Source organism: Oncorhynchus masou, chromosome 20 (genome assembly GCF_036934945.1).
Source record: "Oncorhynchus masou masou isolate Uvic2021 chromosome 20, UVic_Omas_1.1, whole genome shotgun sequence".
Classification (NCBI taxonomy): Eukaryota; Metazoa; Chordata; class Actinopteri; order Salmoniformes; family Salmonidae; genus Oncorhynchus; species Oncorhynchus masou.
Genome location: NC_088231.1, coordinates 28,533,020 through 28,556,256, shown reverse-complemented (window position 1 = coordinate 28,556,256; position 23,237 = coordinate 28,533,020). Strand labels below are relative to the sequence as shown.

General features: G+C 48.2%; 2 protein-coding genes across 3 annotated transcripts in view; both read left to right on the top strand.

Moving 5' to 3' along the window:
• The window catches only part of LOC135507226 (slit homolog 2 protein-like), a 640,120-nt gene that overhangs the window by 335,422 nt on the left and 281,461 nt on the right, over positions 1 to 23,237 (top strand).
• LOC135507224 (histone PARylation factor 1-like) lies at positions 3,256 to 22,971 on the top strand. 2 transcript variants are annotated; one of them, XM_064926818.1, is made up of 9 exons: positions 3,261 to 3,347; positions 3,876 to 3,942; positions 4,071 to 4,245; positions 6,664 to 6,850; positions 14,381 to 14,479; positions 15,582 to 15,735; positions 18,029 to 18,116; positions 19,644 to 19,816; positions 22,683 to 22,971. In XM_064926818.1, exons 3-9 carry the CDS (start codon positions 4,182 to 4,184, stop codon positions 22,815 to 22,817), a joined length of 900 nt encoding a protein of 299 aa, XP_064782890.1. In that variant the 5' UTR covers positions 3,261 to 3,347; positions 3,876 to 3,942; positions 4,071 to 4,181; the 3' UTR covers positions 22,818 to 22,971. The 2 variants fall into 2 exon arrangements, with proteins under 2 accessions (XP_064782889.1, XP_064782890.1); XM_064926817.1 differs by lacking the exon at positions 3,876 to 3,942 and having other exon boundaries at positions 3,256 to 3,347.

Here is a 23,237-nt window from a genome sequence, read left to right as displayed (position 1 = left end):
ACGTTTTTTTTATATTACTGTAATAAAAGTTTATATTACTGTAATAAACGTTTCCTTATATTACTGTAATAAACGTTTCTTTATATTACTGTAATAAACGTTTCTATATATTACTGTAATAAACATTTCTTTATATTACTGTAATAAATGTTTCTTTATATTACTATAATAAACGATAACTTAACTGAACAATATCGATCGGCAATAAGGGCCTCCTTGGTGATGGGAAGCCTCGGATCGGCAATACAAGCCTCCTTGGTGATGGGAAGCCCAGATCGGCAATACGGGCCTCCTTGGTGATGGGAAGCCCGGATCGGCAATACGGGCCTCCTTGGTGATGGGAAGCTAGTAGCCAGGATCGACTGAAGCAGGACTACATTAGGAACGGTAGCTAGGATTAACTGAAACAGGACAACATTAGGAACGGTAGCTAGGATCAACTGAAACAGGACGACATTAGGAACGGTAGCTAGGATCAACTGAAACAGGACGACATTAGGAATGGTAGCTAGGATTAACTGAAACAGGACGACATTAGGAATGGTAGCTAGGATCAACTGAAACAGGACGACATTAGGAACGGTAGCTAGGATTAACTGAAACAGGACGACATTAGGAATGGTAGCTAGGATCAACTGAAACAGGACGACATTAGGAATGGTAGCTAGGATTAACTGAAACAGGACGACATTAGGAATGGTAGCTAGGATCAACTGAAACAGGACTACATTAGGAACGGTAGCTGGATTAACTGAAACAGGACGACATTAGGAATGGTAGCTAGGATCAACTGAAACAGGACGACATTAGGAATGGTAGCTAGGATCAACTGAAACAGGACGACATTAGGAATGGTAGCTAGGATCAACTGAAACAGGACGACATTAGGAATGGTAGCTAGGATCAACTGAAACAGGACGACATTAGGAACGGTAGCTAGGATCAACTGAAACAGGACGACATTAGGAACGGTAGCTAGGATCAACTGAAACAGGACGACATTAGGAACGGTAGCTAGGATCAACTGAAACAGGACGACATTAGGAACGGTAGCTAGGATCAACTGAAACAGGACGACATTAGGAATGGTAGCTAGGATCAACTGAAACAGGACGACATTAGGAACGGTAGCTAGGATTAACTGAAACAGGACGACATTAGGAATGGTAGCTAGGATCAACTGAAACAGAACGACATTAGGAATGGTAGCTAGGATCAACTGAAGCAGGGCGACATTAGGAATGGTAGCTAGGATCAACTGAAACAGGACTACATTAGGAATGGTAGCTAGGATCAACTGAAACAGGACGACATTAGGAATGGTAGCTAGGATCAACTGAAACAGGACGACATTAGGAACGGTAGCTAGGATCAACTGAAACAGGACGACATTAGGAATGGTAGCTAGGATCAACTGAAACAGGACGACATTAGGAACGGTAGCTAGGATCAACTGAAACAGGGCGACATTAGGAATGGTAGCTAGGATCAACTGAAACAGGACGACATTAGGAATGGTAGCTAGGATCAACTGAAACAGGACGACATTAGGAACGGTAGCTAGGATCAACTGAAACAGGACGACATTAGGAACGGTAGCTAGGATCAACTGAAACAGGACGACATTAGGAATGGTAGCTAGGATCAACTGAAACAGGACGACATTAGGAACGGTAGCTAGGATCAACTGAAACAGGACGACATTAGGAATGGTAGCTAGGATCAACTGAAACAGGACGACATTAGGAATGGTAGCTAGGATCAACTGAAACAGGACGACATTAGGAATGGTAGCTAGGATCAACTGAAACAGGACGACATTAGGAATGGTAGCTAGGATCAACTGAAACAGGACGACATTAGGAATGGTAGCTAGGATTAACTGAAACAGGACGACATTAGGAATGGTAGCTAGGATCAACTGAAACAGGACGACATTAGGAATGGTAGCTAGGATCAACTGAAACAGGACGACATTAGGAATGGTAGCTAGGATCAACTGAAACAGGACGACATTAGGAATGGTAGCTAGGATCAACTGAAACAGGACGACATTAGGAATGGTAGCTAGGATCAACTGAAACAGGGCGACATTAGGAATGGTAGCTAGGATCCACTGAAACAGGACGACATTAGGAATGGTAGCTAGGATCAACTGAAACAGGACGACATTAGGAATGGTAGCTAGGATCAACTGAAACAGGACGACATTAGGAATGGTAGCTAGGATCAACTGAAACAGGACGACATTAGGAATGGTAGCTAGGATCAACTGAAACAGGACGACATTAGGAACGGTAGCTAGGATCAACTGAAACAGAACGACATTAGGAATGGTAGCTAGGATCAACTGAAACAGGACGACATTAGGAATGGTAGCTAGGATCAACTGAAACAGGACGACATTAGGAATGGTAGCTAGGATCAACTGAAGCAGGGCGACATTAGGAATGGTAGCTAGGATCAACTGAAACAGGACGACATTAGGAACGGTAGCTAGGATCAACTGAAACAGGACGACATTAGGAATGGTAGCTAGGATCAACTGAAACAGGACGACATTAGGAATGGTAGCTAGGATCAACTGAAACAGGACGACATTAGGAACGGTAGCTAGGATCAACTGAAACAGGACGACATTAGGAATGGTAGCTAGGATCAACTGAAACAGGACGACATTAGGAATGGTAGCTAGGATTAACTGAAACAGGACGACATTAGGAATGGTAGCTAGGATCAACTGAAACAGGACGACATTAGGAACGGTAGCTAGGATCAACTGAAACAGGACGACATTAGGAACGGTAGCTAGGATCAACTGAAACAGGACGACATTAGGAATGGTAGCTAGGATTAACTGAAACAGGACGACATTAGGAATGGTAGCTAGGATCAACTGAAACAGGGCGACATTAGGAATGGTAGCTAGGATCAACTGAAGCAGACTGAAACCCTGGCTGTCCGTGCATTAATAAAAAACAAGAAAATTGTGCTTAATATAAGACATTTGACATTATTCATATTTTTTACTTTTGATACTTAAGTATATTTAAAACCAAATACTTTTAGACTTACTCAATTAGTAGACTTTAGTCATTTCCTATTAAGGTATCTTTACTTTTACTCAAGTATGACAATTGGATGTTTTTCTCACCACTCTTGTCTCTGTTATGTATCTCTGGGTCGCAATGCGCACTCCGCTCCCCTAGATGGCGCTGTACATTACTTCCCATTGGCAGAAGTCCTAATGTGTTGTCGTTAGCTTACACCGCTGTGTGCTTGTTTGCTGTCGAACGGAGAGGAGGAAAAATATGACAGGGAAACGAAAAACTAAATCTACTCCTCAGGTATCGTCAGACCCATAAAGATTTTTTTATTGGAGCAATGATAGGATGGTTTTAGCCAGCGAGTTATGTAGCAAGGGGGGATTTTTGTCTTGCGTTACAAAACACGGATGGGCCACTATGGCATCTTACATGACTGTCTAAACCTGCTAACAAACTAAACGTGTCTCTAAATAGTTTCATTTATTTTATTTTTTTTGCAGTGAGCTTCGGTTATATTACTGTTTTCTCAAGATAGTGTAGCCAGATCATTATATTAGTATAAACTAGCTAACAAACTGATAACCAAGTTACCGTCCATTGACAGTATACCATGAGCTTTTTGCAGAGCGAGCTGCTCCGGGTAACGTTCATTAGCACACACCGTAAGCAAAACGATTTGCAACGGGAAAACTATCGTTTCTTTTTTTGTAATCCAGTGGCGCGTTCAGCAGGACTCAACGTTTTGGAACATTCAGATAGAAATAGGCAATGTAGAACAAACATGCCTCTGACATGTTAGAATAAGTAATCACATCTTCTTTCTTCAAGGCATTTTATATCTGCTACTAAACGTGGTCCCGGGAGTCCCTCCCCCTTTCTCAGTCTGTTTATTCAGGTTTGGTTTCTAATGAATACACCCAGTTATCAAACCACATCTTCAAACTTGACTCAATCAGCTGTAATGTCGTCAGCTGTTTACACGAGCTAGTGAATAGAATTCCACCAACTGTTCACCTTCTTTAGGAGTCCGATTCTGCCGACGGGGAGTTGAAGAAGAAATCCCGGCCGGACGAGCCGACTGCTGAGGTACCAGCCAGACTGAGGGAGGAGGTGGAGAGACTCTATAAACTGAGGATGCCTGAAGACTTCTACCTCTTCTGGGACTTCTGCTCCCTGCTCAGCCCCGATAACCCGCGGGGTAGGTTACCCACTCACCCAGCCCGACAACACCCGGGGTAGGTTACCCACTCACCCAGCCCGACAACACCCGGGGTAGGTTACCCACTCACCCAGTCCAACAACCCCTGGGGGAGGTTACCCACTAACCCAGCCCTGATAACTCCTGGGGTAGGTTACCCACTCACCCAGTCCAACAACCCCTGGGGTAGGTTACCCACTAACCCAGCCCGACAACACCCGGGGTAGGTTACCCACTCACCCAGCCCTGACAACACCCGGGGTAGGTTACCCACTCACCCAGTCCAACAACCCCTGGGGTAGGTTACCCACTCACCCAGTCCAACAACCCCCAGGGTAGGTTACCCACTCACCCAGTCCTGACAACCCCCAGGGTAGATTACCCACTCACCCAGTCCTGACAACCCCCAGGGTAGGTTACCCACTCACCCAGTCCTGACAACCCCCGGGGTAGGTTACCCACTCACCCAGTCCTGACAACCCCTAGGGTAGGTTACCCACTCACCCAGCCCCCGGAGTAGGTTACCCACTCACCCACAACCAGCCCCGATAACCCCCGGGGTAGGTTACCCACTCACCCAGCCCAGATAACCCCCGTGGTAGGTTACCCACTCACCCACAACCAGCCCCGTTAACTCCCGGGGTAGGTTACCCACTCACTCAGCCCTGACAACCCTCGGGGTAGGTTACCCACTCACCCATTCACCCAGTCCTGATAACCCCTGGGGTAGGTTACCCACTCACCCATTCACCCAGTCCTGATAACCCCTGGGGTAGGTTACCCACTCACCCATTCACCCAGTCCTGACAACCCTCGGGGTAGGTTACCCACTCACCCACAACCAGCCCCGATAACCCCCGGGGTAGGTTACCCACTCACCCATTCACCCAGTCCTGATAACCCCTGGGGTAGGTTACCCACTCACCCACTCACCCAGTCCTGATAACCCCCGGGGTAGGTTACCCACTTACTCAGCCCTGACAACCCCTGGGGTAGGTTACCCACTCACCCACTCACCCAGCCCTGACAGCCCCCACTCTGTATCCTATTAGCATTCAACAGCCTGAAACACTATCCTATTAGCATTCAGCATCCTGAAACACTATCCTATTAGCATTCAACAGCCTGAAACACTATCCTATTAGCATTCAACAGCCTGAAACACTATCCTATTAGCATTCAACAGCCTGAAACACTATCCTATTAGCATTCAACAGCCTGAAACACTATCCTATTAGCATTCAACAGCCTGAAACACTATCCTATTAGCATTCAACAGCCTGAAACACTATCCTATTAGCATTCAACAGCCTGAAACACTATCCTATTAGCATTCAACAGCCTGAAACACTATCCTATTAGCATTCAGCAGCCCGAAACACTATCCTATTAGCATTCAACAGCCTGAAACACTATCCTATTAGCATTCAACAGCCTGAAACACTATCCTATTAGCATTCAACATCCTGAAACACTATCCTATTAGCATTCAACAGCCTGAAACACTATCCTATTAGCATTCAACAGCCTGAAACACTATCCTATTAGCATTCAACAGCCCGAAACACTATCCTATTAGCATTCACCATCCTGAAACACTATCCTATTAGCATTCAACAGCCTGAAACACTATCCTATTAGCATTCAGCAGCCCGAAACACTATCCTATTAGCATTCAACAGCCTGAAACACTATCCTATTAGCATTCAACAGCCTGAAACACTATCCTATTAGCATTCAGCATCCCGAAACACTATCCTATTAGCATTCAACAGCCTGAAACACTATCCTATTAGCATTCAGCAGCCCGAAACACTATCCTATTAGCATTCAACATCCTGAAACACTATCCTATTAGCATTCAACAGCCTGAAACACTATCCTATTAGCATTCAACAGCCTGAAACACTATCCTATTAGCATTCAACAGCCCGAAACACTATCCTATTAGCATTCAACAGCCTGAAACACTATCCTATTAGCATTCAGCAGCCTGAAACACTATCCTATTAGCATTCAGCAGCCTGAAACACTATCCTATTAGCATTCAACAGCCTGAAACACTATCCTATTAGCATTCAACAGCCCGAAACACTATCCTATTAGCATTCAACATCCTGAAACACTATCCTATTAGCATTCAACAGCCTGAAACACTATCCTATTAGCATTCAACAGCCCGAAACACTATCCTATTAGCATTCAACAGCCTGAAACACTATCCTATTAGCATTCAACAGCCCGAAACACTATCCTATTAGCATTCAACAGCCTGAAACACTATCCTATTAGCATTCAGCATCCTGAAACACTATCCTATTAGCATTCAACATCCCGAAACACTATCCTATTAGCATTCAGCAGCCCGAAACACGCTATTTTCGGATCATATTGACCACATATAATTCCCCTCTCTAGACGCGCTGAAGGACATCCTAGGTTTGAGGTTGGTTGGCCCGTTTGACCTTCTGGCGGAGGCCCACCGTAGCTCAGCCAACCCCCAGCCCAACTACCACCTACACTGGAGGCACTTCTACGACCCTCCGGAGTACCAGACCGTACTGCAAGGGAATGGAGACCACCTGCTACACATGGGTTACTACAGGTAGGGGTTACTACAGGTTACTACATGTTACTACAGGTTACTACAGGTAGGGGTTACTACAGGTTACTACAGGTTACTACAGGTAGGGGTTACTACAGGAGATGACCGTCCTACACATGGGTTACTACAGGTGATGACCGTCCTACACATGGGTTACTACAGGTAGGGGTTACTACAGGTGATGACCGTCCTACACATGGGTTACTACAGGTAGGGGTTACTACAGGTAGGGGTTACTACAGGTGATGACCGTCCTACACATGGGTTACTACAGGTAGGGGTTACTACAGGTGATGACCGTCCTACACATGGGTTACTACAGGTAGGGGTTACTACAGGTGATGACCGTCCTACACATGGGTTACTACAGGTAGAGGTTACTACAGGTAGGGGTTACTACAGGTGATGACCGTCCTACACATGGGTTACTACAGGTAGGGGTTACTACAGGTGATGACCGTCCTACACATGGGTTACTACAGGTAGGGGTTACTACAGGTGATGACCGTCCTACACATGGGTTACTACAGGTAGGGGTTACTACAGGTAGGGGTTACTACAGGTGATGACCGTCCTACACATGGGTTACTACAGGTTACTACATGTAGGCGTTACTACAGGTAGGGGTTACTACAGGTAATGACCGTCCTACACATGGGTTAGTACAGGTTACTACAGGTGGGGGTTACTACAGGTAATGACCATCCTACACATGGGTTACTACAGGTAATGACCCTCCTACACATGGGATAGTACAGGTAGGGGTTACTACAGGTAATGACCCTCCTACACATGGGTTACTACAGGTAGGGGTTACTACAGGTAATGACCCTCCTACACATGGGATAGTACAGGTAGGGGTTACTACAGGTTACTACAGGTAGGGGTTACTACAGGTAACAGGTAGGGGTTACTACAGGTTACTACAGGTAGGGGTTACTACAGGTAGGGGTTACTACAGGTTACTACAGGTTACTACAGGTAGGGGTTACTACAGGTAGGGGTTACTACAGGAAGGGGTTACTACAGGTTACTACAGGTAGGGGTTACTACAGGTAGGGGTTACTGCAGGTTACTACAGGTAGGGGTTACTACAGGTAGGGGTTACTACAGGTTACTACAGGTAGGGGTTACTACAGGTTACTATAGGTAGGGGTTACTACAGGTAGGGGTTACTACAGGTTACTACAGGTAGGGGTTACTACAGGTTACTACAGGTAGGGGTTACTACAGGTTACTACAGGTAGGGGTTACTACAGGTTACTACAGGTAGTGGTTACTACAGGTAGGGGTTACTACAGTTAGGGGTTACTACAGGTAGGGGTTACTACAGGTTACTACAGGTAGGGGTTACTACAGGTTACTACAGGTAGTGGTTACTACAGGTAGGGGTTACTACAGTTAGGGGTTACTACAGGTAGGGGTTACTACAGGTTACTACAGGTAGGGGTTACTACAGGTAGGGGTTACTACAGGTTACTACAGGTAGGGGTTACTACAGGTTACTACAGGTAGGGGTTACTACAGGTAGGGGTTACTACAGGTAGGGGTTACTACAGGTTACTACAGGTAGGGGTTACTACAGGTTACTACAGGTAGGGGTTACTACAGGTTACTACAGGTAGGGGTTACTACAGGTTACTACAGGTAGGGGTTACTACAGGTAGGGGTTACTACAGGTAGGGGTTACTACAGTTAGGGGTTACTACAGGTAGTGGTTACTACAGGTAGGGGTTACTACAGTTAGGGGTTACTACAGTTAGGGGTTACTACAGGTAGGGGTTACTACAGTTAGGGGTTACTACAGGTAGGGGTTACTACAGGTAGGGGTTACTACAGGTAGGGGTTAAAACAGGTAGGGGTTACTACAGGTTACTACAGGTAGGGGTTACTACAGGTAGGGGTTACTACAGGTAGGGGTTACTACAGGTTACTACAGGTAGGGGGTACTACAGGTTACTACAGGTAGGGGTTACTACAGGTAGGGGTTATTACAGGTAGGGGTTACTACAGGTTACTACAGGTAGGGGTTATTACAGGTAGGGGTTACTACAGGTAGGGGTTACTACAGGTAGGGGTACTACAGGTTACTACAGGTAGAGGTTACTACAGGTAGGGGTTACTACAGGTAGGGGTACTACAGGTTACTACAGGTAGTGGTTACTACAGGTAGGGGTTACTACAGGTAGTGGTTACTACAGGTAGGGGTACTACAGGTTACTACAGGTAGTGGTTACTACAGGTTACTACAGGTAGGGGTTACTACAGGTTACTACAGGTAGTGGTTACTACAGGTAGGGGTTACTACAGGTAGTGGTTACTACAGGTAGGGGTACTACAGGTTACTACAGGTAGTGGTTACTACAGGTTACTACAGGTAGGGGTTACTACAGGTTACTACAGGTAGTGGTTACTACAGGTAGGGGTTACTACAGGTAGTGGTTACTACAGGTAGGGGTACTACAGGTTACTACAGGTAATGACCAGAGAGAGAGAGGAGCAGCATCCCTTTAGAGAGAGAGGAACAGCATCCCTTTAGAGAGAGAGGAGCAGCATCCCTTTAGAGAGGAACAGCATCCCTTTAGAGAGAGGAACAGCATCCCTTTAGAGAGAGAGGAACAGCATCCCTTTAGAGAGAGAGGAACAGCATCCCTTTAGAGAGAGAGGAACAGCATCCCTTTAGAGGGAGGAACAGCATCCCTTTAGAGAGAGGAACAGCATCCCTTTAGAGAGAGGAACAGCATCCCTTTAGAGAGAGGAACAGCATCCCTTTAGAGAGAGGAACAGCATCCCTTTAGAGAGAGGAACATCATCCCTTTAGAGAGAGGAACAGCATCCCTTTAGAGAGAGAGGAACAGCATCCCTTTAGAGAGAGAGGAACAGCATCCCTTTAGAGAGAGAGAGGAGCAGCATCCCTTTAGAGAGAGAGGAACATCATCCCTTTAGAGAGAGGAACAGCATCCCTTTAGAGAGAGAGGAACAGCATCCCTTTAGAGAGATAGGAACATCATCCCTTTAGAGAGAGGAACAGCATCCCTTTAGAGAGAGAGGAACAGCATCCCTTTAGAGAGAGAGGAACAGCATCCCTTTAGAGAGAGGAGCAGCATCCCTTTAGAGAGAGAGGAACAGCATCCCTTTAGAGAGAGGAACAGCATCCCTTTAGAGAGAGAGGAACAGCATCCCTTTAGAGAGAGAGGAACAGCATCCCTTTAGAGAGAGAGGAACAGCATCCCTTTAGAGAGAGAGGAACAGCATCCCTTTAGAGAGAGAGGAGCAGCATCCCTTTAGAGAGAGAGGAACAGCATCCCTTTAGAGAGAGGAACAGCATCCCTTTAGAGAGAGGGAGGAACAGCATCCCTTTAGAGAGAGGAACAGCATCCCTTTAGAGAGAGGAACAGCATCCCTTTAGAGAGAGAGGAACAGCATCCCTTTAGAGAGAGAGGAGCAGCATCCCTTTAGAGAGAGAGGAACAGCATCCCTTTAGAGGGTGGAACAGCATCCCTTTAGAGAGAGAGGAACAGCATCCCTTTAGAGAGAGGAGCAGCATCCCTTTAGAGAGAGAGGAACAGCATCCCTTTAGAGAGAGGAGCAGCATCCCTTTAGAGAGAGAGGAACAGCATCCCTTTAGAGAGAGAGGAGCAGCATCCCTTTAGAGAGGAACAGCATCCCTTTAGAGAGAGGAACAGCATCCCTTTAGAGAGAGGAACAGCATCCCTTTAGAGAGAGGAACAGCATCCCTTTAGAGAGAGAGGAACAGCATCCCTTTAGAGGGTGGAACAGCATCCCTTTAGAGAGAGAGGAACAGCATCCCTTTAGAGAGAGGAGCAGCATCCCTTTAGAGAGAGGAACAGCATCCCTTTAGAGGGAGGAACAGCATCCCTTTAGAGAGAGGAACAGCATCCCTTTAGAGAGAGGAACAGCATCCCTTTAGAGAGAGAGGAACAGCATCCCTTTAGAGGGAGGAACAGCATCCCTTTAGAGAGAGGAACAGCATCCCTTTAGAGAGAGAGGAGCAGCATCCCTTTAGAGAGAGAGGAACAGCATCCCTTTAGAGGGTGGAACAGCATCCCTTTAGAGAGAGAGGAACAGCATCCCTTTAGAGGGTGGAACAGCATCCCTTTAGAGAGAGAGGAACAGCATCCCTTTAGAGAGAGAGGAGCAGCATCCCTTTAGAGAGAGAGGAACAGCATCCCTTTAGAGAGAGAGGAACAGCATCCCTTTAGAGAGAGAGGAACAGCATCCCTTTAGAGGGTGGAACAGCATCCCTTTAGAGAGAGAGGAACAGCATCCCTTTAGAGAGAGGAGCAGCATCCCTTTAGAGAGAGGAACAGCATCCCTTTAGAGGGAGGAACAGCATCCCTTTAGAGAGAGGAACAGCATCCCTTTAGAGAGGAACAGCATCCCTTTAGAGAGAGAGAGGAACAGCATCCCTTTAGAGAGAGGAACAGCATCCCTTTAGAGAGAGGAACAGCATCCCTTTAGAGAGAGAGGAACAGCATCCCTTTAGAGAGAGGAACAGCATCCCTTTAGAGAGGAACAGCATCCCTTTAGAGAGAGAGAGAGGAACAGCATCCCTTTAGAGAGAGAGGAACAGCATCCCTTTAGAGAGAGAGGAACAGCATCCCTTTAGAGAGAGAGGAACAGCATCCCTTTAGAGGGAGGAACAGCATCCCTTTAGAGAGAGAGGAACAGCATCCTGTTACAGAGGAACAGCATCCCTTTAGAGAGAGAGGAACAGCATCCTGTTACAGAGGAACAGCATCCCTTTAGAGAGAGAGGAACAGCATCCCTTTAGAGAGAGGAACAGCATCCCTTTAGAGAGAGAGAACAGCATCCCTTTAGAGAGAGGAACGGCATCCCTTTAGAGAGAGAACGAGGGAGCATCCCTTTAGAGGGAGGAACAGCATCCCTTTAGAGGGAGGAACAGCATCCCTTTAGAGGGAGGAACAGCATCCCTTTAGAGGGAGGAACAGCATCCCTTTAGAGAGAGGAACAGCATCCCTTTAGAGAGAGAGGAACAGCATCCCTTTAGAGAGAGAGGAACAGCATCCCTTTAGAGAGAGGAACGGCATCCCTTTAGAGAGAGAGGAACAGCATCCCTTTAGAGAGAGGAACAGCATCCCTTTAGAGAGAGGAACAGCATCCCTTTAGAGGAACAGCATCCCTTTAGAGGGAGGAACAGCATCCCTTTAGAGAGAGGAACAGCATCCCTTTAGAGGGAGGAACAGCATCCCTTTAGAGAGAGAGGAACAGCATCCCTTTAGAGAGAGGAGCAGCATCCCTTTAGAGAGAGGAGCGGCATCCCTTTAGAGAGAGAACAGCATCCCTTTAGAGAGAGAAACAGCATTCCTTTAGAGAGAGAGGAACAGCATCCCTTTAGAGAGAGGAACAGCATCCCTTTAGAGAGAGGAACAGCATCCCTTTAGAGAGAGAACAGCATCCCTTTAGAGAGAGGAACAGCATCCCTTTAGAGAGAGGAACAGCATCCCTTTAGAGAGAACAGAACAGCATCCCTTTAGAGAGAGAGAGGAACAGCATCCCTTTAGAGAGAGGAACAGCATCCCTTTAGAGAGAGGAACAGCATCCCTTTAGAGAGAGAGGAACAGCATCCCTTTAGAGAGAGGAACAGCATCCCTTTAGAGAGAGGAACAGCATCCCTTTAGAGAGAGAGAGAGGAACAGCATCCCTTTAGAGAGAGAGGAACAGCATCCCTTTAGAGAGAGAGGAACAGCATCCCTTTAGAGAGAGAGGAACAGCATCCCTTTAGAGGGAGGAACAGCATCCCTTTAGAGAGAGAGGAACAGCATCCTGTTACAGAGGAACAGCATCCCTTTAGAGAGAGAGGAACAGCATCCTGTTACAGAGGAACAGCATCCCTTTAGAGAGAGAGGAACAGCATCCCTTTAGAGAGAGGAACAGCATCCCTTTAGAGAGAGAGGAACAGCATCCCTTTAGAGAGAGGAACGGCATCCCTTTAGAGAGAGAACGGCATCCCTTTAGAGGGAGGAACAGCATCCCTTTAGAGGGAGGAACAGCATCCCTTTAGAGGGAGGAACAGCATCCCTTTAGAGGGAGGAACAGCATCCCTTTAGAGAGAGGAACAGCATCCCTTTAGAGAGAGGAACAGCATCCCTTTAGAGAGAGAGGAACAGCATCCCTTTAGAGAGAGGAACGGCATCCCTTTAGAGAGAGAGGAACAGCATCCCTTTAGAGAGAGGAACAGCATCCCTTTAGAGAGAGGAACAGCATCCCTTTAGAGAGAGGAACAGCATCCCTTTAGAGAGAGGAACAGCATCCCTTTAGAGAGAGAGGAACAGCATCCCTTTAGAGAGAGGAACAGCATCCCTTTAGAGAGAGGAACAGCATCCCTTTAGAGAGAGGAACAGCATCCCTTTAGAGAGAGGAACAGCATCCCTTTAGAGAGAGGAGCAGCATCCCTTTAGAGAGAGGAGCGGCATCCCTTTAGAGAGAGGAACAGCATCCCTTTAGAGAGAGGAACAGCATTCCTTTAGAGAGAGAGGAACAGCATCCCTTTAGAGAGAGGGAGGAACAGCATCCCTTTAGAGAGAGGAACAGCATCCCTTTAGAGAGAGGAACGGCATCCCTTTAGAGAGAGAGGAACAGCATCCCTTTAGAGGGAGAGGAACAGCATCCCTTTAGAGGGAGAGGAACAGCATCACCTTACAGAGAGGAACAGCATCACCTTACAGAGAGGAACAGCATCACCTTACAGAGAGGAACAGCATCCCTTTAGAGAGAGGAACAGCATCCCTTTAGAGAGAGGAACAGCATCCCTTTAGAGAGAGAGAGGAACAGCATCCCTTTAGAGAGAGGAACGGCATCCCTTTAGAGAGAGGAACGGCATCCCTTTAGAGAGAGAGGAACAGCATCCCTTTAGAGAGAGGAACAGCATCCCTTTAGAGAGAGGAACAGCATCCCTTTAGAGAGAGAGAGGAACAGCATCCCTTTAGAGAGAGGAACGGCATCCCTTTAGAGAGAGGAACGGCATCCCTTTAGAGAGAGAGGAACAGCATCCCTTTAGAGAGAGGAACAGCATCCCTTTAGAGAGAGAGAGGAGCAGCATCCCTTTAGAGAGAGAGGAACATCATCCCTTTAGAGAGAGAGGAACAGCATCCCTTTAGAGAGAGGAACAGCATCCCTTTAGAGAGAGGAACGGCATCCCTTTAGAGAGAGGAACGGCATCCCTTTAGAGAGAGAGGAGCAGCATCCCTTTAGAGAGAGAGGAACATCATCCCTTTAGAGAGAGGAACAGCATCCCTTTAGAGAGAGGAACGGCATCCCTTTAGAGAGAGGAACGGCATCCCTTTAGAGAGAGAGGAACAGCATCCCTTTAGAGAGAGGAACAGCATCCCTTTAGAGAGAGGAACAGCATCCCTTTAGAGGGAGAGGAACAGCATCCCTTTAGAGGGAGAGGAACAGCATCACCTTACAGAGAGGAACAGCATCACCTTACAGAGAGGAACAGCATCCCTTCACAACATCATATTAATCTCCACCTCTGTTTTTCAGAGATAGTCCGGACTCCCTGCCTGTGTTCCTAGGGGAGAATGAAGCCAAGAAGGGCTGTACCATCACGCGGATGGGGGACAACATGTTTGCTGCTGTCCAGTGAGTGTCCTCCACTAACTAACACACGAGGAACACATGGACCATTTTAAGTAACACAACAACAAGAGAATCCACTGGTTGGTGTGGTCATGGGATGTGACAGAGATGGTGTGGTCATGGGATGTGACAGAGATGGTGTGGTCATGGGATGTGACAGAGATGGTGTGGTCATGGGATGTTGTGGTCATGGGATGTGACAGAGATGGTGTGGTCATGGGATGTGACAGAGATGGTGTGGTCATGGGATGTGACAGAGATGGTGTGGTCATGGGATGTTGTGGTCATGGGATGTGACAGAGATGGTGTGGTCATGGGATGTGACAGAGATGGTGTGGTCATGGGATGTGACAGAGATGGTGTGGTCATGGGATGTGACAGAGATGGTGTGGTCATGGGATGTGACAGAGATGGTGTGGTCATGGGATGTGACAGAGATGACTCATTTTCAAAACGTTTTCTTTTTTTCTCGCCATCCCTCGCTCTCTCCTCCCTCACGTCACCTCTCTCCTCCCTCACGTCACCTCTCTCCTCCCTCACGTCACCTCTCTCCTCCCTCACCGACCCCCTCGCTCTCTCCTCCCTCCCCGTCCCCCTCGCTCTCTCCTCCCTCCTGTCACCTCCCTCGCGCTCTCCTCCCTCGCGCTCTCCTCCCTCACTGTCCCCCTCCATCTCCCCTCCCTCACCCACCCCCTCGCTCTCTCCTCCCTCACCCACCCCCTCGCTCTCTCCTCCTCACCCACCCCCTCGCTCTCTCCTCCCTCACCCACCCCCTCGCTCTCTCCTCCCTCACCCACCCCCTCGCTCTCTCCTCCCTCACCCACCCCCTCGCTCTCTCCTCCTCCCTCACCCACCCCCTCGCTCTCTCCTCCCTCACCCACCCCCTCGCTCTCTCCTCCCTCACCCACCCCCTCGCTCTCTCCTCCCTCACCCACCCCCTCGCTCTCTCCTCCCTCACCGCCCCGTCTCTCTCTCCTCCCTCACCGCCCCGTCTCTCTCTCCTCCCTCACCACCCCGTCTCTCTGACCCCCTCTCTCTCCTCCCTCACTGTCCCGTCTCTCTCCAATCTCTGCCCAAACTCTCCCTCCTCTTCTCTCTCCTTCAGTCTGTTTCTGGTTAGGATGAGGAAGGAGAGGGGCGGGCGTAAGGAAGGGGGCAAGGCTCTGGATAACCTGGAGGAGGAGTTAAGAGAGAGGGCGGAGTCTCTGGGCTTTTCCCTGGAGCAGAAGACAAAAGGCATGAAGCAGAGAGACAAGAAGGTAACACCCCGTACTGAGACGGTACTAGAAGGTAACACCCCGTACTGAGACGGTACCAGAAGGTAACACCCCGTACTGAGACGGTACCAGAAGGTAACACCCCGTACTGAGACGGTACCAGAAGGTAACACCCCGTACTGAGACGGTACCAGAAGGTAACACCCCGTACTGAGACGGTACCAGAAGGTAACGCCCCGTACTGAGACGGTACTAGAAGGTAACACCCCGTACTGAGACGGTACTAGAAGGTAACACCCCGTACTGAGACGGTACTAGAAGGTAACACCCCGTACTGAGACGGTACTAGAAGGTAACACCCCGTACTGAGACGGTACCAGAAGGTAACACCCCGTACTGAGACGGTACCAGAAGGTAACACCCCGTACTGAGACGGTACCAGAAGGTAACACCCCGTACTGAGACGGTACCAGAAGGTAACACCCCGTACTGAGACGGTACCAGAAGGTAACACCCCGTACTGAGACGGTACCAGAAGGTAACGCCCCGTACTGAGACGGTACCAGAAGGTAACACCCCGTACTGAGACGGTACTAGAAGGTAACACCCCGTACTGAGACGGTACTAGAAGGTAACGCCCGTACTGAGACGGTACTAGAAGGTAACGCCCGTACTGAGACGGTACCAGAAGGTAACGCCCGTACTGAGACGGTACCAGAAGGTAACGCCCGTACTGAGACGGTACCAGAAGGTAACGCCCGTACTGAGACGGTACCAGAAGGTAACGCCCGTACTGAGACGGTACCAGAAGGTAACGCCCGTACTGAGACGGTACCAGAAGGTAACGCCCGTACTGAGACGGTACCAGAAGGTAACGCCCGTACTGAGACGGTACCAGAAGGTAACGCCCGTACTGAGACGGTACCAGAAGGTAACGCCCGTACTGAGACGGTACTAGAAGGTAACACCCCGTACTGAGACGGTACTAGGAGGTGACACCCCGTACTGAGACGGTACTAGGAGGTGACACCCGTACTGAGACGGTACTAGAAGGTAACGCCCCGTACTGAGACGGTACTAGAAGGTAACGCCCGTACTGAGACGGTACTAGAAGGTAACGCCCCGTACTGAGACGGTACTAGGAGGTGACGCCCCGTACTGAGACGGTACTAGGAGGTGACGCCCCGTACTGAGACGGTACTAGGAGGTGACGCCCCGTACTGAGACGGTACTAGAAGGTAACGCCCCGTACTGAGACGGTACTAGAAGGTAACACCCCGTACTGAGACGGTACTAGGAGGTGACGCCCCGTACTGAGACGGTACTAGGAGGTAACGCCCCGTACTGAGACGGTACTAGGAGGTGACGCCCCGTACTGAGACGGTACTAGAAGGTAACGCCCGTACTGAGACGGTACTAGAAGGTAACGCCCGTACTGAGACGGTACTAGAAGGTAACGCCCCGTACTGAGACGGTACTAGAAGGTAACGCCCCGTACTGAGACGGTACTAGAAGGTAACGCCCCGTACTGAGACGCTAACACCCCGTACTGAGACGGTACCAGAAGGTAACACCCCTTACTGAGACGCTAACACCCCGTACTGAGACGGTACCAGAAGGTAACACCCCATACTGAGACGCTAACACCCCGTACTGAGACGGTACCAGAAGGTAACACCCCGTACTGAGACGGTACTAGAAGGTAACACCCCGTACTGAGACGGTAACCGAAGGTAACACCCCGTACTGAGACGGTACTAGAAGGTAACGCCCCGTACTGAGACGGTACTAGAAGGTAACACCCCGTACTGAGATGCTAACACCCCGTACTGAGACGGTACTAGAAGGTAACGCCCCGTACTGAGACGGTACTAGAAGGTAACGCCCCGTACTGAGACGGTACCAGAAGGTAACACCCCGTACTGAGACGGTACCAGAAGGTAACACCCCGTACTGAGACGGTACTAGAAGGTAACACCCCGTACTGAGACGCTAACACCCCGTACTGAGACGGTACTAGAAGGTAACGCCCCGTACTGAGACGGTACCAGAAGGTAACGCCCCGTACTGAGACGGTACCAGAAGGTAACGCCCCGTACTGAGACGGTACCAGAAGGTAACACCCCGTACTGAGACGGTACCAGAAGGTAACGCCCCGTACTGAGACGGTACCAGAAGGTAACGCCCCGTACTGAGACGGTACCAGAAGGTAACACCCCGTACTGAGACGGTACCAGAAGGTAACACCCCGTACTGAGACGGTACTAGAAGGTAACGCCCCGTACTGAGACGGTACTAGAAGGTAACAGTCTAACCACCCTCTGTCCATGTCCAGGTTGTCACCAAGACGTTCCATGGAGCCGGCCTGGTGGTTCCTGTTGATCAGAATGATGTTGGTTACCGGGAGCTGCCGGAGACAGACGGTAAGACTCCAGAACACTCTAGAACATTGGCAACGAGGTTTGGTCTCGGGCCAATGCCTTTAGTATCTCAGTGGGCCAGAAAATAATTGGTTTATAATATAAACCCAATGCAAAGGCCTACACTACAAGTAGAACACTGTAGAACCACTCAGATACTCCAGAACACTCCATACCACTGTAGAACACTCTAGAACTACTAAAATACTCCATACCACTGTAGAACACTCTAGAACCACTCAGATACTCCATACCACTGTAGAATACTCTAGAACCACTAGAATACTCCAGACCACTGTAGATTACTCTAGAACCACTAGAATACTCCAGAACACTGTAGAATACTCTAGAATCATTAGAATACTCCAGAACACTGTCGAACCACTCGAATACTCCAGAACACTGTAGAACCACTCGAATACTCCAGAACACTGTAGAACCACTCGAATACTCCAGAACACTCCATACCACTGTAGAACCACTTGAATACTCCAGAACACTCCATACCACTGTAGAACCACTCGAATACTCCAGAACACTCCAATCCACTGTAGAACCACTCGAATACTCCAGAACACTCCATACCACTGTAGAACCACTCAGATACTCCAGAACATTCCATACCACTGTAGAACATTCTAGAACCACTCAGATACTCCATACCACTGTAGAATACTCTAGAACCACTAGAATACTCCAGACCACTCCATACCACTGTAGAATACTCTAGAACCACTAAAATACTCCATACCACTGTAGAACACTCTAGAACCACTCAGATACTCCATACCACTGTAGAATACTCTAGAACCACTAGAATACTCCAGACCACTGTAGATTACTCTAGAACCACTAGAATTATCCATACCACTGTAGAATACTCTAGAACCACTAGAATACTGCAGAACACTGTAGAATACTCTAGAACCACTAGAATACTCCAGAACACTGTAGAATACTCCAGAACACTGTAGAATACTCCAGAACACTGTAGAATACTCTAGAACCACTAGAATACTCCAGAACACTGTAGAATACTCTAGAACCACTAGAATACTCCAGAACACTGTAGAATACTCTAGAACCACTAGAATACTCCAGAACACTGTAGAATACACTAGAACCACTAGAATACTCTAGAACCACTAGAATACTCCAGAACACTGTAGAATACTCGATAACCACTAGAATACTCCAGAACACTTTAGAATACACTAGAACCACTAGAATACTCCAGAACACTGTAGAATACTCTAGAACCACTAGAATACTCCAGAACACTGTAGAATACTCTAGAACCACTAGAATACTCTAGAACCACTAGAATACTCCAGAACACTGTAGAATACTCTAGAACCACTAGAATACTCCAGAACACTGTAGAATACTCTAGAATACTCCAGAACAGGTTTCAGAAACACTTTCCAAATAGATGTTATTCACAATATGTAATGTCCCCCCAACCTCTCCTCTCCCCCCGATTTACAACATCTGGTGTGTGTGTGTGTGTGTGTGTGTGTGTGTGTGTAGCGAGTATGAAGAGGCTCTGTAAGGCTATAGCGGAGGCCAGGGGTGACGAAGACAGGATGAAGGCTTTCGGCCCGCTGCAGGAGATGATCACCTTCGTCCAGTTCGCTAACGACGAGTGTGACTACGGCATGGGGCTGGAGCTGGGCATAGACCTCTTCTGTTACGGATCACAGGTACACACACACACACACACACACACACACACACACACACACACACACACCTCAACACACGGAGCTGGTACGCTCTCACACCAACAGACATTAACACTATGGTGTAGATCTCAGTGTAGAACTACCAACAGACATTAACACTATGGTGTAGATCTCAGTGTAGAACTACCAACAGACATTAACACTATGGTGTAGATCTCAGTGTAGAACTACCAACAGACATTAACAGACATCTTCCATTGTGTGTCTGTCTGACTCTGTTTCCTGTCTTCCATTGTGTGTCTGTCTGACCCTCAGTTTCCTGTCTTCCATTGTGTGTCTGTCTGACTCAGTTTCCTGTCTTCCATTGTGTGTCTGTCTGACTCAGTTTCCTGTCTTCCATTGTGTGTCTGTCTGACCCTCAGTTTCCTGTCTTCCATTGTGTGTCTATCTGACTCAGTTTCCTGTCTTCCATTGTGTGTCTGTCTGACTCAGTTTCCTGTCTTCCATTGTGTGTCTGTCTGACCCTCAGTTTCCTGTCTTCCATTGTGTGTCTGTCTGACCCTCAGTTTCCTGTCTTCCATTGTGTGTCTGTCTGACCCTCAGTTTCCTGTCTTCCATTGTCTGTCTGTCTGACTCAGTTTCCTGTCTTCCATTGTGTGTCTGTCTGACTCAGTTTCCTGTCTTCCATTGTGTGTCTGTCTGACCCTCAGTTTCCTGTCTTCCATTGTGTGTCTATCTGACTCAGTTTCCTGTCTTCCATTGTGTCTGTCTGACCCTCTGTTTCCTGTCTTCCATTGTCTGTCTGTCTGACTCAGTTTCCTGTCTTCCATTGTGTGTCTGTCTGACCCTCAGTTTCCTGTCTTCCATTGTGTGTCTGTCTGACTCAGTTTCCTGTCTTCCATTGTGTGTCTGTCTGACCCTCAGTTTCCTGTCTTCCATTGTGTGTCTGTCTGACCCTCAGTTTCCTGTCTTCCATTGTGTGTCTGTCTGACTCTCAGTTTCCTGTCTTCCATTGTGTGTCTGTCTGACCCTCTGTTTCCTGTCTTCCATTGTCTGTCTGTCTGACTCAGTTTCCTGTCTTCCATTGTGTGTCTGTCTGACCCTCAGTTTCCTGTCTTCCATTGTGTCTGTCTGACTCTCAGTTTCCTGTCTTCCATTGTGTGTCTGTCTGACTCTCAGTTTCCTGTCTTCCATTGTGTCTGTCTGACTCTCAGTTTCCTGTCTTCCATTGTGTGTCTGTCTGACTCTGTTTCCTGTCTTCCATTGTGTGTCTGTCTGACCCTCAGTTTCCTGTCTTCCATTGTGTGTCTGTCTGACCCTCAGTTTCCTGTCTTCCATTGTGTGTCTGTCTGACTCAGTTTCCTGTCTTCCATTGTGTTTGTCTGACTCAGTTTCCTGTCTTCCATTGTGTGTCTATCTGACCCTCAGTTTCCTGTCTTCCATTGTGTGTCTGTCTGACCCTCAGTTTCCTGTCTTCCATTTTGTGTCTGTCTGACCCTCAGTTTCCTGTCTTCCATTGTGTGTCTGTCTGACTCTCAGTTTCCTGTCTTCCATTGTGTGTCTGTCTGACTCAGTTTCCTGTCTTCCATTGTGTGTCTGTCTGACTCAGTTTCCTGTCTTCCATTGTGTGTCTGTCTGACCCTCAGTTTCCTGTCTTCCATTGTGTGTCTGTCTGACCCTCAGTTTCCTGTCTTCCATTGTGTGTCTGTCTGACTCTGTTTCCTGTCTTCCATTGTGTCTGTCTGACCCTCAGTTTCCTGTCTTCCATTGTGTGTCTGTCTGACTCAGTTTCCTGTCTTCCATTGTGTGTCTGTCTGACCCTCAGTTTCCTGTCTTCCATTGTGTGTCTGTCTGACCCTCAGTTTCCTGTCTTCCATTGTGTGTCTGTCTGACCCTCAGTTTCCTGTCTTCCATTGTGTCTGACTCAGTTTCCTGTCTTTCATTGTGTCTGTCTGACCCTCAGTTTCCTGTCTTCCATTGTGTGTCTGTCTGACTCAGTTTCCTGTCTTCCATTGTGTGTCTGTCTGACCCTCAGTTTCCTGTCTTCCATTGTGTGTCTGTCTGACCCTCAGTTTCCTGTCTTCCATTGTGTGTCTGTCTGACTCAGTTTCCTGTCTTCCATTGTGTCTGACTCAGTTTCCTGTCTTTCATTGTGTCTGTCTGACCCTCAGTTTCCTGTCTTCCATTGTGTGTCTGTCTGACTCAGTTTCCTGTCTTCCATTGTGTGTCTGTCTGACCCTCAGTTTCCTGTCTTCCATTGTGTGTCTGTCTGACCCTCAGTTTCCTGTCTTCCATTGTGTGTCTGTCTGACTCAGTTTCCTGTCTTCCATTGTGTCTGACTCAGTTTCCTGTCTTTCATTGTGTCTGTCTGACCCTCAGTTTCCTGTCTTTCATTGTGTCTGTCTGACCCTCAGTTTCCTGTCTTCCATTGTGTGTCTGTCTGACTCAGTTTCCTGTCTTCCATTGTGTGTCTGTCTGACTCAGTTTCCTGTCTTCCATTGTGTGTCTGTCTGACTCAGTTTCCTGTCTTCCATTGTGTGTCTGTCTGACTCAGTTTCCTGTCTTCCATTGTGTGTCTGTCTGACTCTCAGTTTCCTGTCTTCCATTGTGTGTCTGTCTGACTCTCAGTTTCCTGTCTTCCATTGTGTGTCTGTCTGACTCTGTTTCCTGTCTTCCATTGTGTGTCTGTCTGACTCAGTTTCCTGTCTTCCATTGTGTGTCTGTCTGACTCAGTTTCCTGTCTTCCATTGTGTCTGACTCAGTTTCCTTTCTTCCATTGTGTGTCTGTCTGACTCAGTTTCCTGTCTTCCATTGTGTGTCTGTCTGACTCTGTTTCCTGTCTTCCATTGTGTGTCTGTCTGACTCAGTTTCCTGTGTCCCCCAGTACTTCTATAAGGTGATCAGACAGCTGCTGCCCATGGCCTACAGCCTGCTGAAGAGGGGCCTGTTTGGAGAGATCCTGGAGGCTCACCTCTCCAGCCGTTCCCACGACAACCTGGACCAACTCGCCTCAGCCTGAAGAAGACCACGGGAGAGGAAGAAGAGAGAGAAGAAGAGGGCTGGATCGTTGTCAGCTCTGACCACTGGGTGTTTTTATGAGTACTGTGCTGCTGTCGTTTGAGTACCAGCGGCCTCTCTGTGTGCATATGTTGAATAAAGGATTATATTTCTAAGAGATTGTCTTTTTACCACGTCCTGCTGTCTGTCTGTTACCGCGCCCTGCTGTCTGTCTGTCTGTTACCGCGCCCTGCTGTCTGTCTGTTACCGCGTCCTGCTGTCTGTCTGTTACCGCGTCCTGCTGTCTGTCTGTCTGTTACCGCGTCCTGCTGTCTGTCTGTCTGTTACCGCGTCCTGCTGTCTGTCTGTTACCGCGCCCTGCTGTCTGTCTGTTACCGCGCCCTGCTGTCTGTCTGTTACCGCGTCCTGCTGTCTGTCTGTT

Bases quoted from the DNA above. Each gene is read 5' to 3' on its own strand.
- LOC135507224 (XM_064926817.1), top strand. From the start codon at position 3,312: ATGACAGGGAAACGAAAAACTAAATCTACTCCTCAG. The intron at 3,348-4,070 runs GTATCGTCAGAC...CACCTTCTTTAG, and splicing joins AAACTAAATCTACTCCTCAG to GAGTCCGATTCTGCCGACGG. The intron at 14,480-15,581 runs GTGAGTGTCCTC...TCTCTCCTTCAG, and splicing joins AACATGTTTGCTGCTGTCCA to TCTGTTTCTGGTTAGGATGA.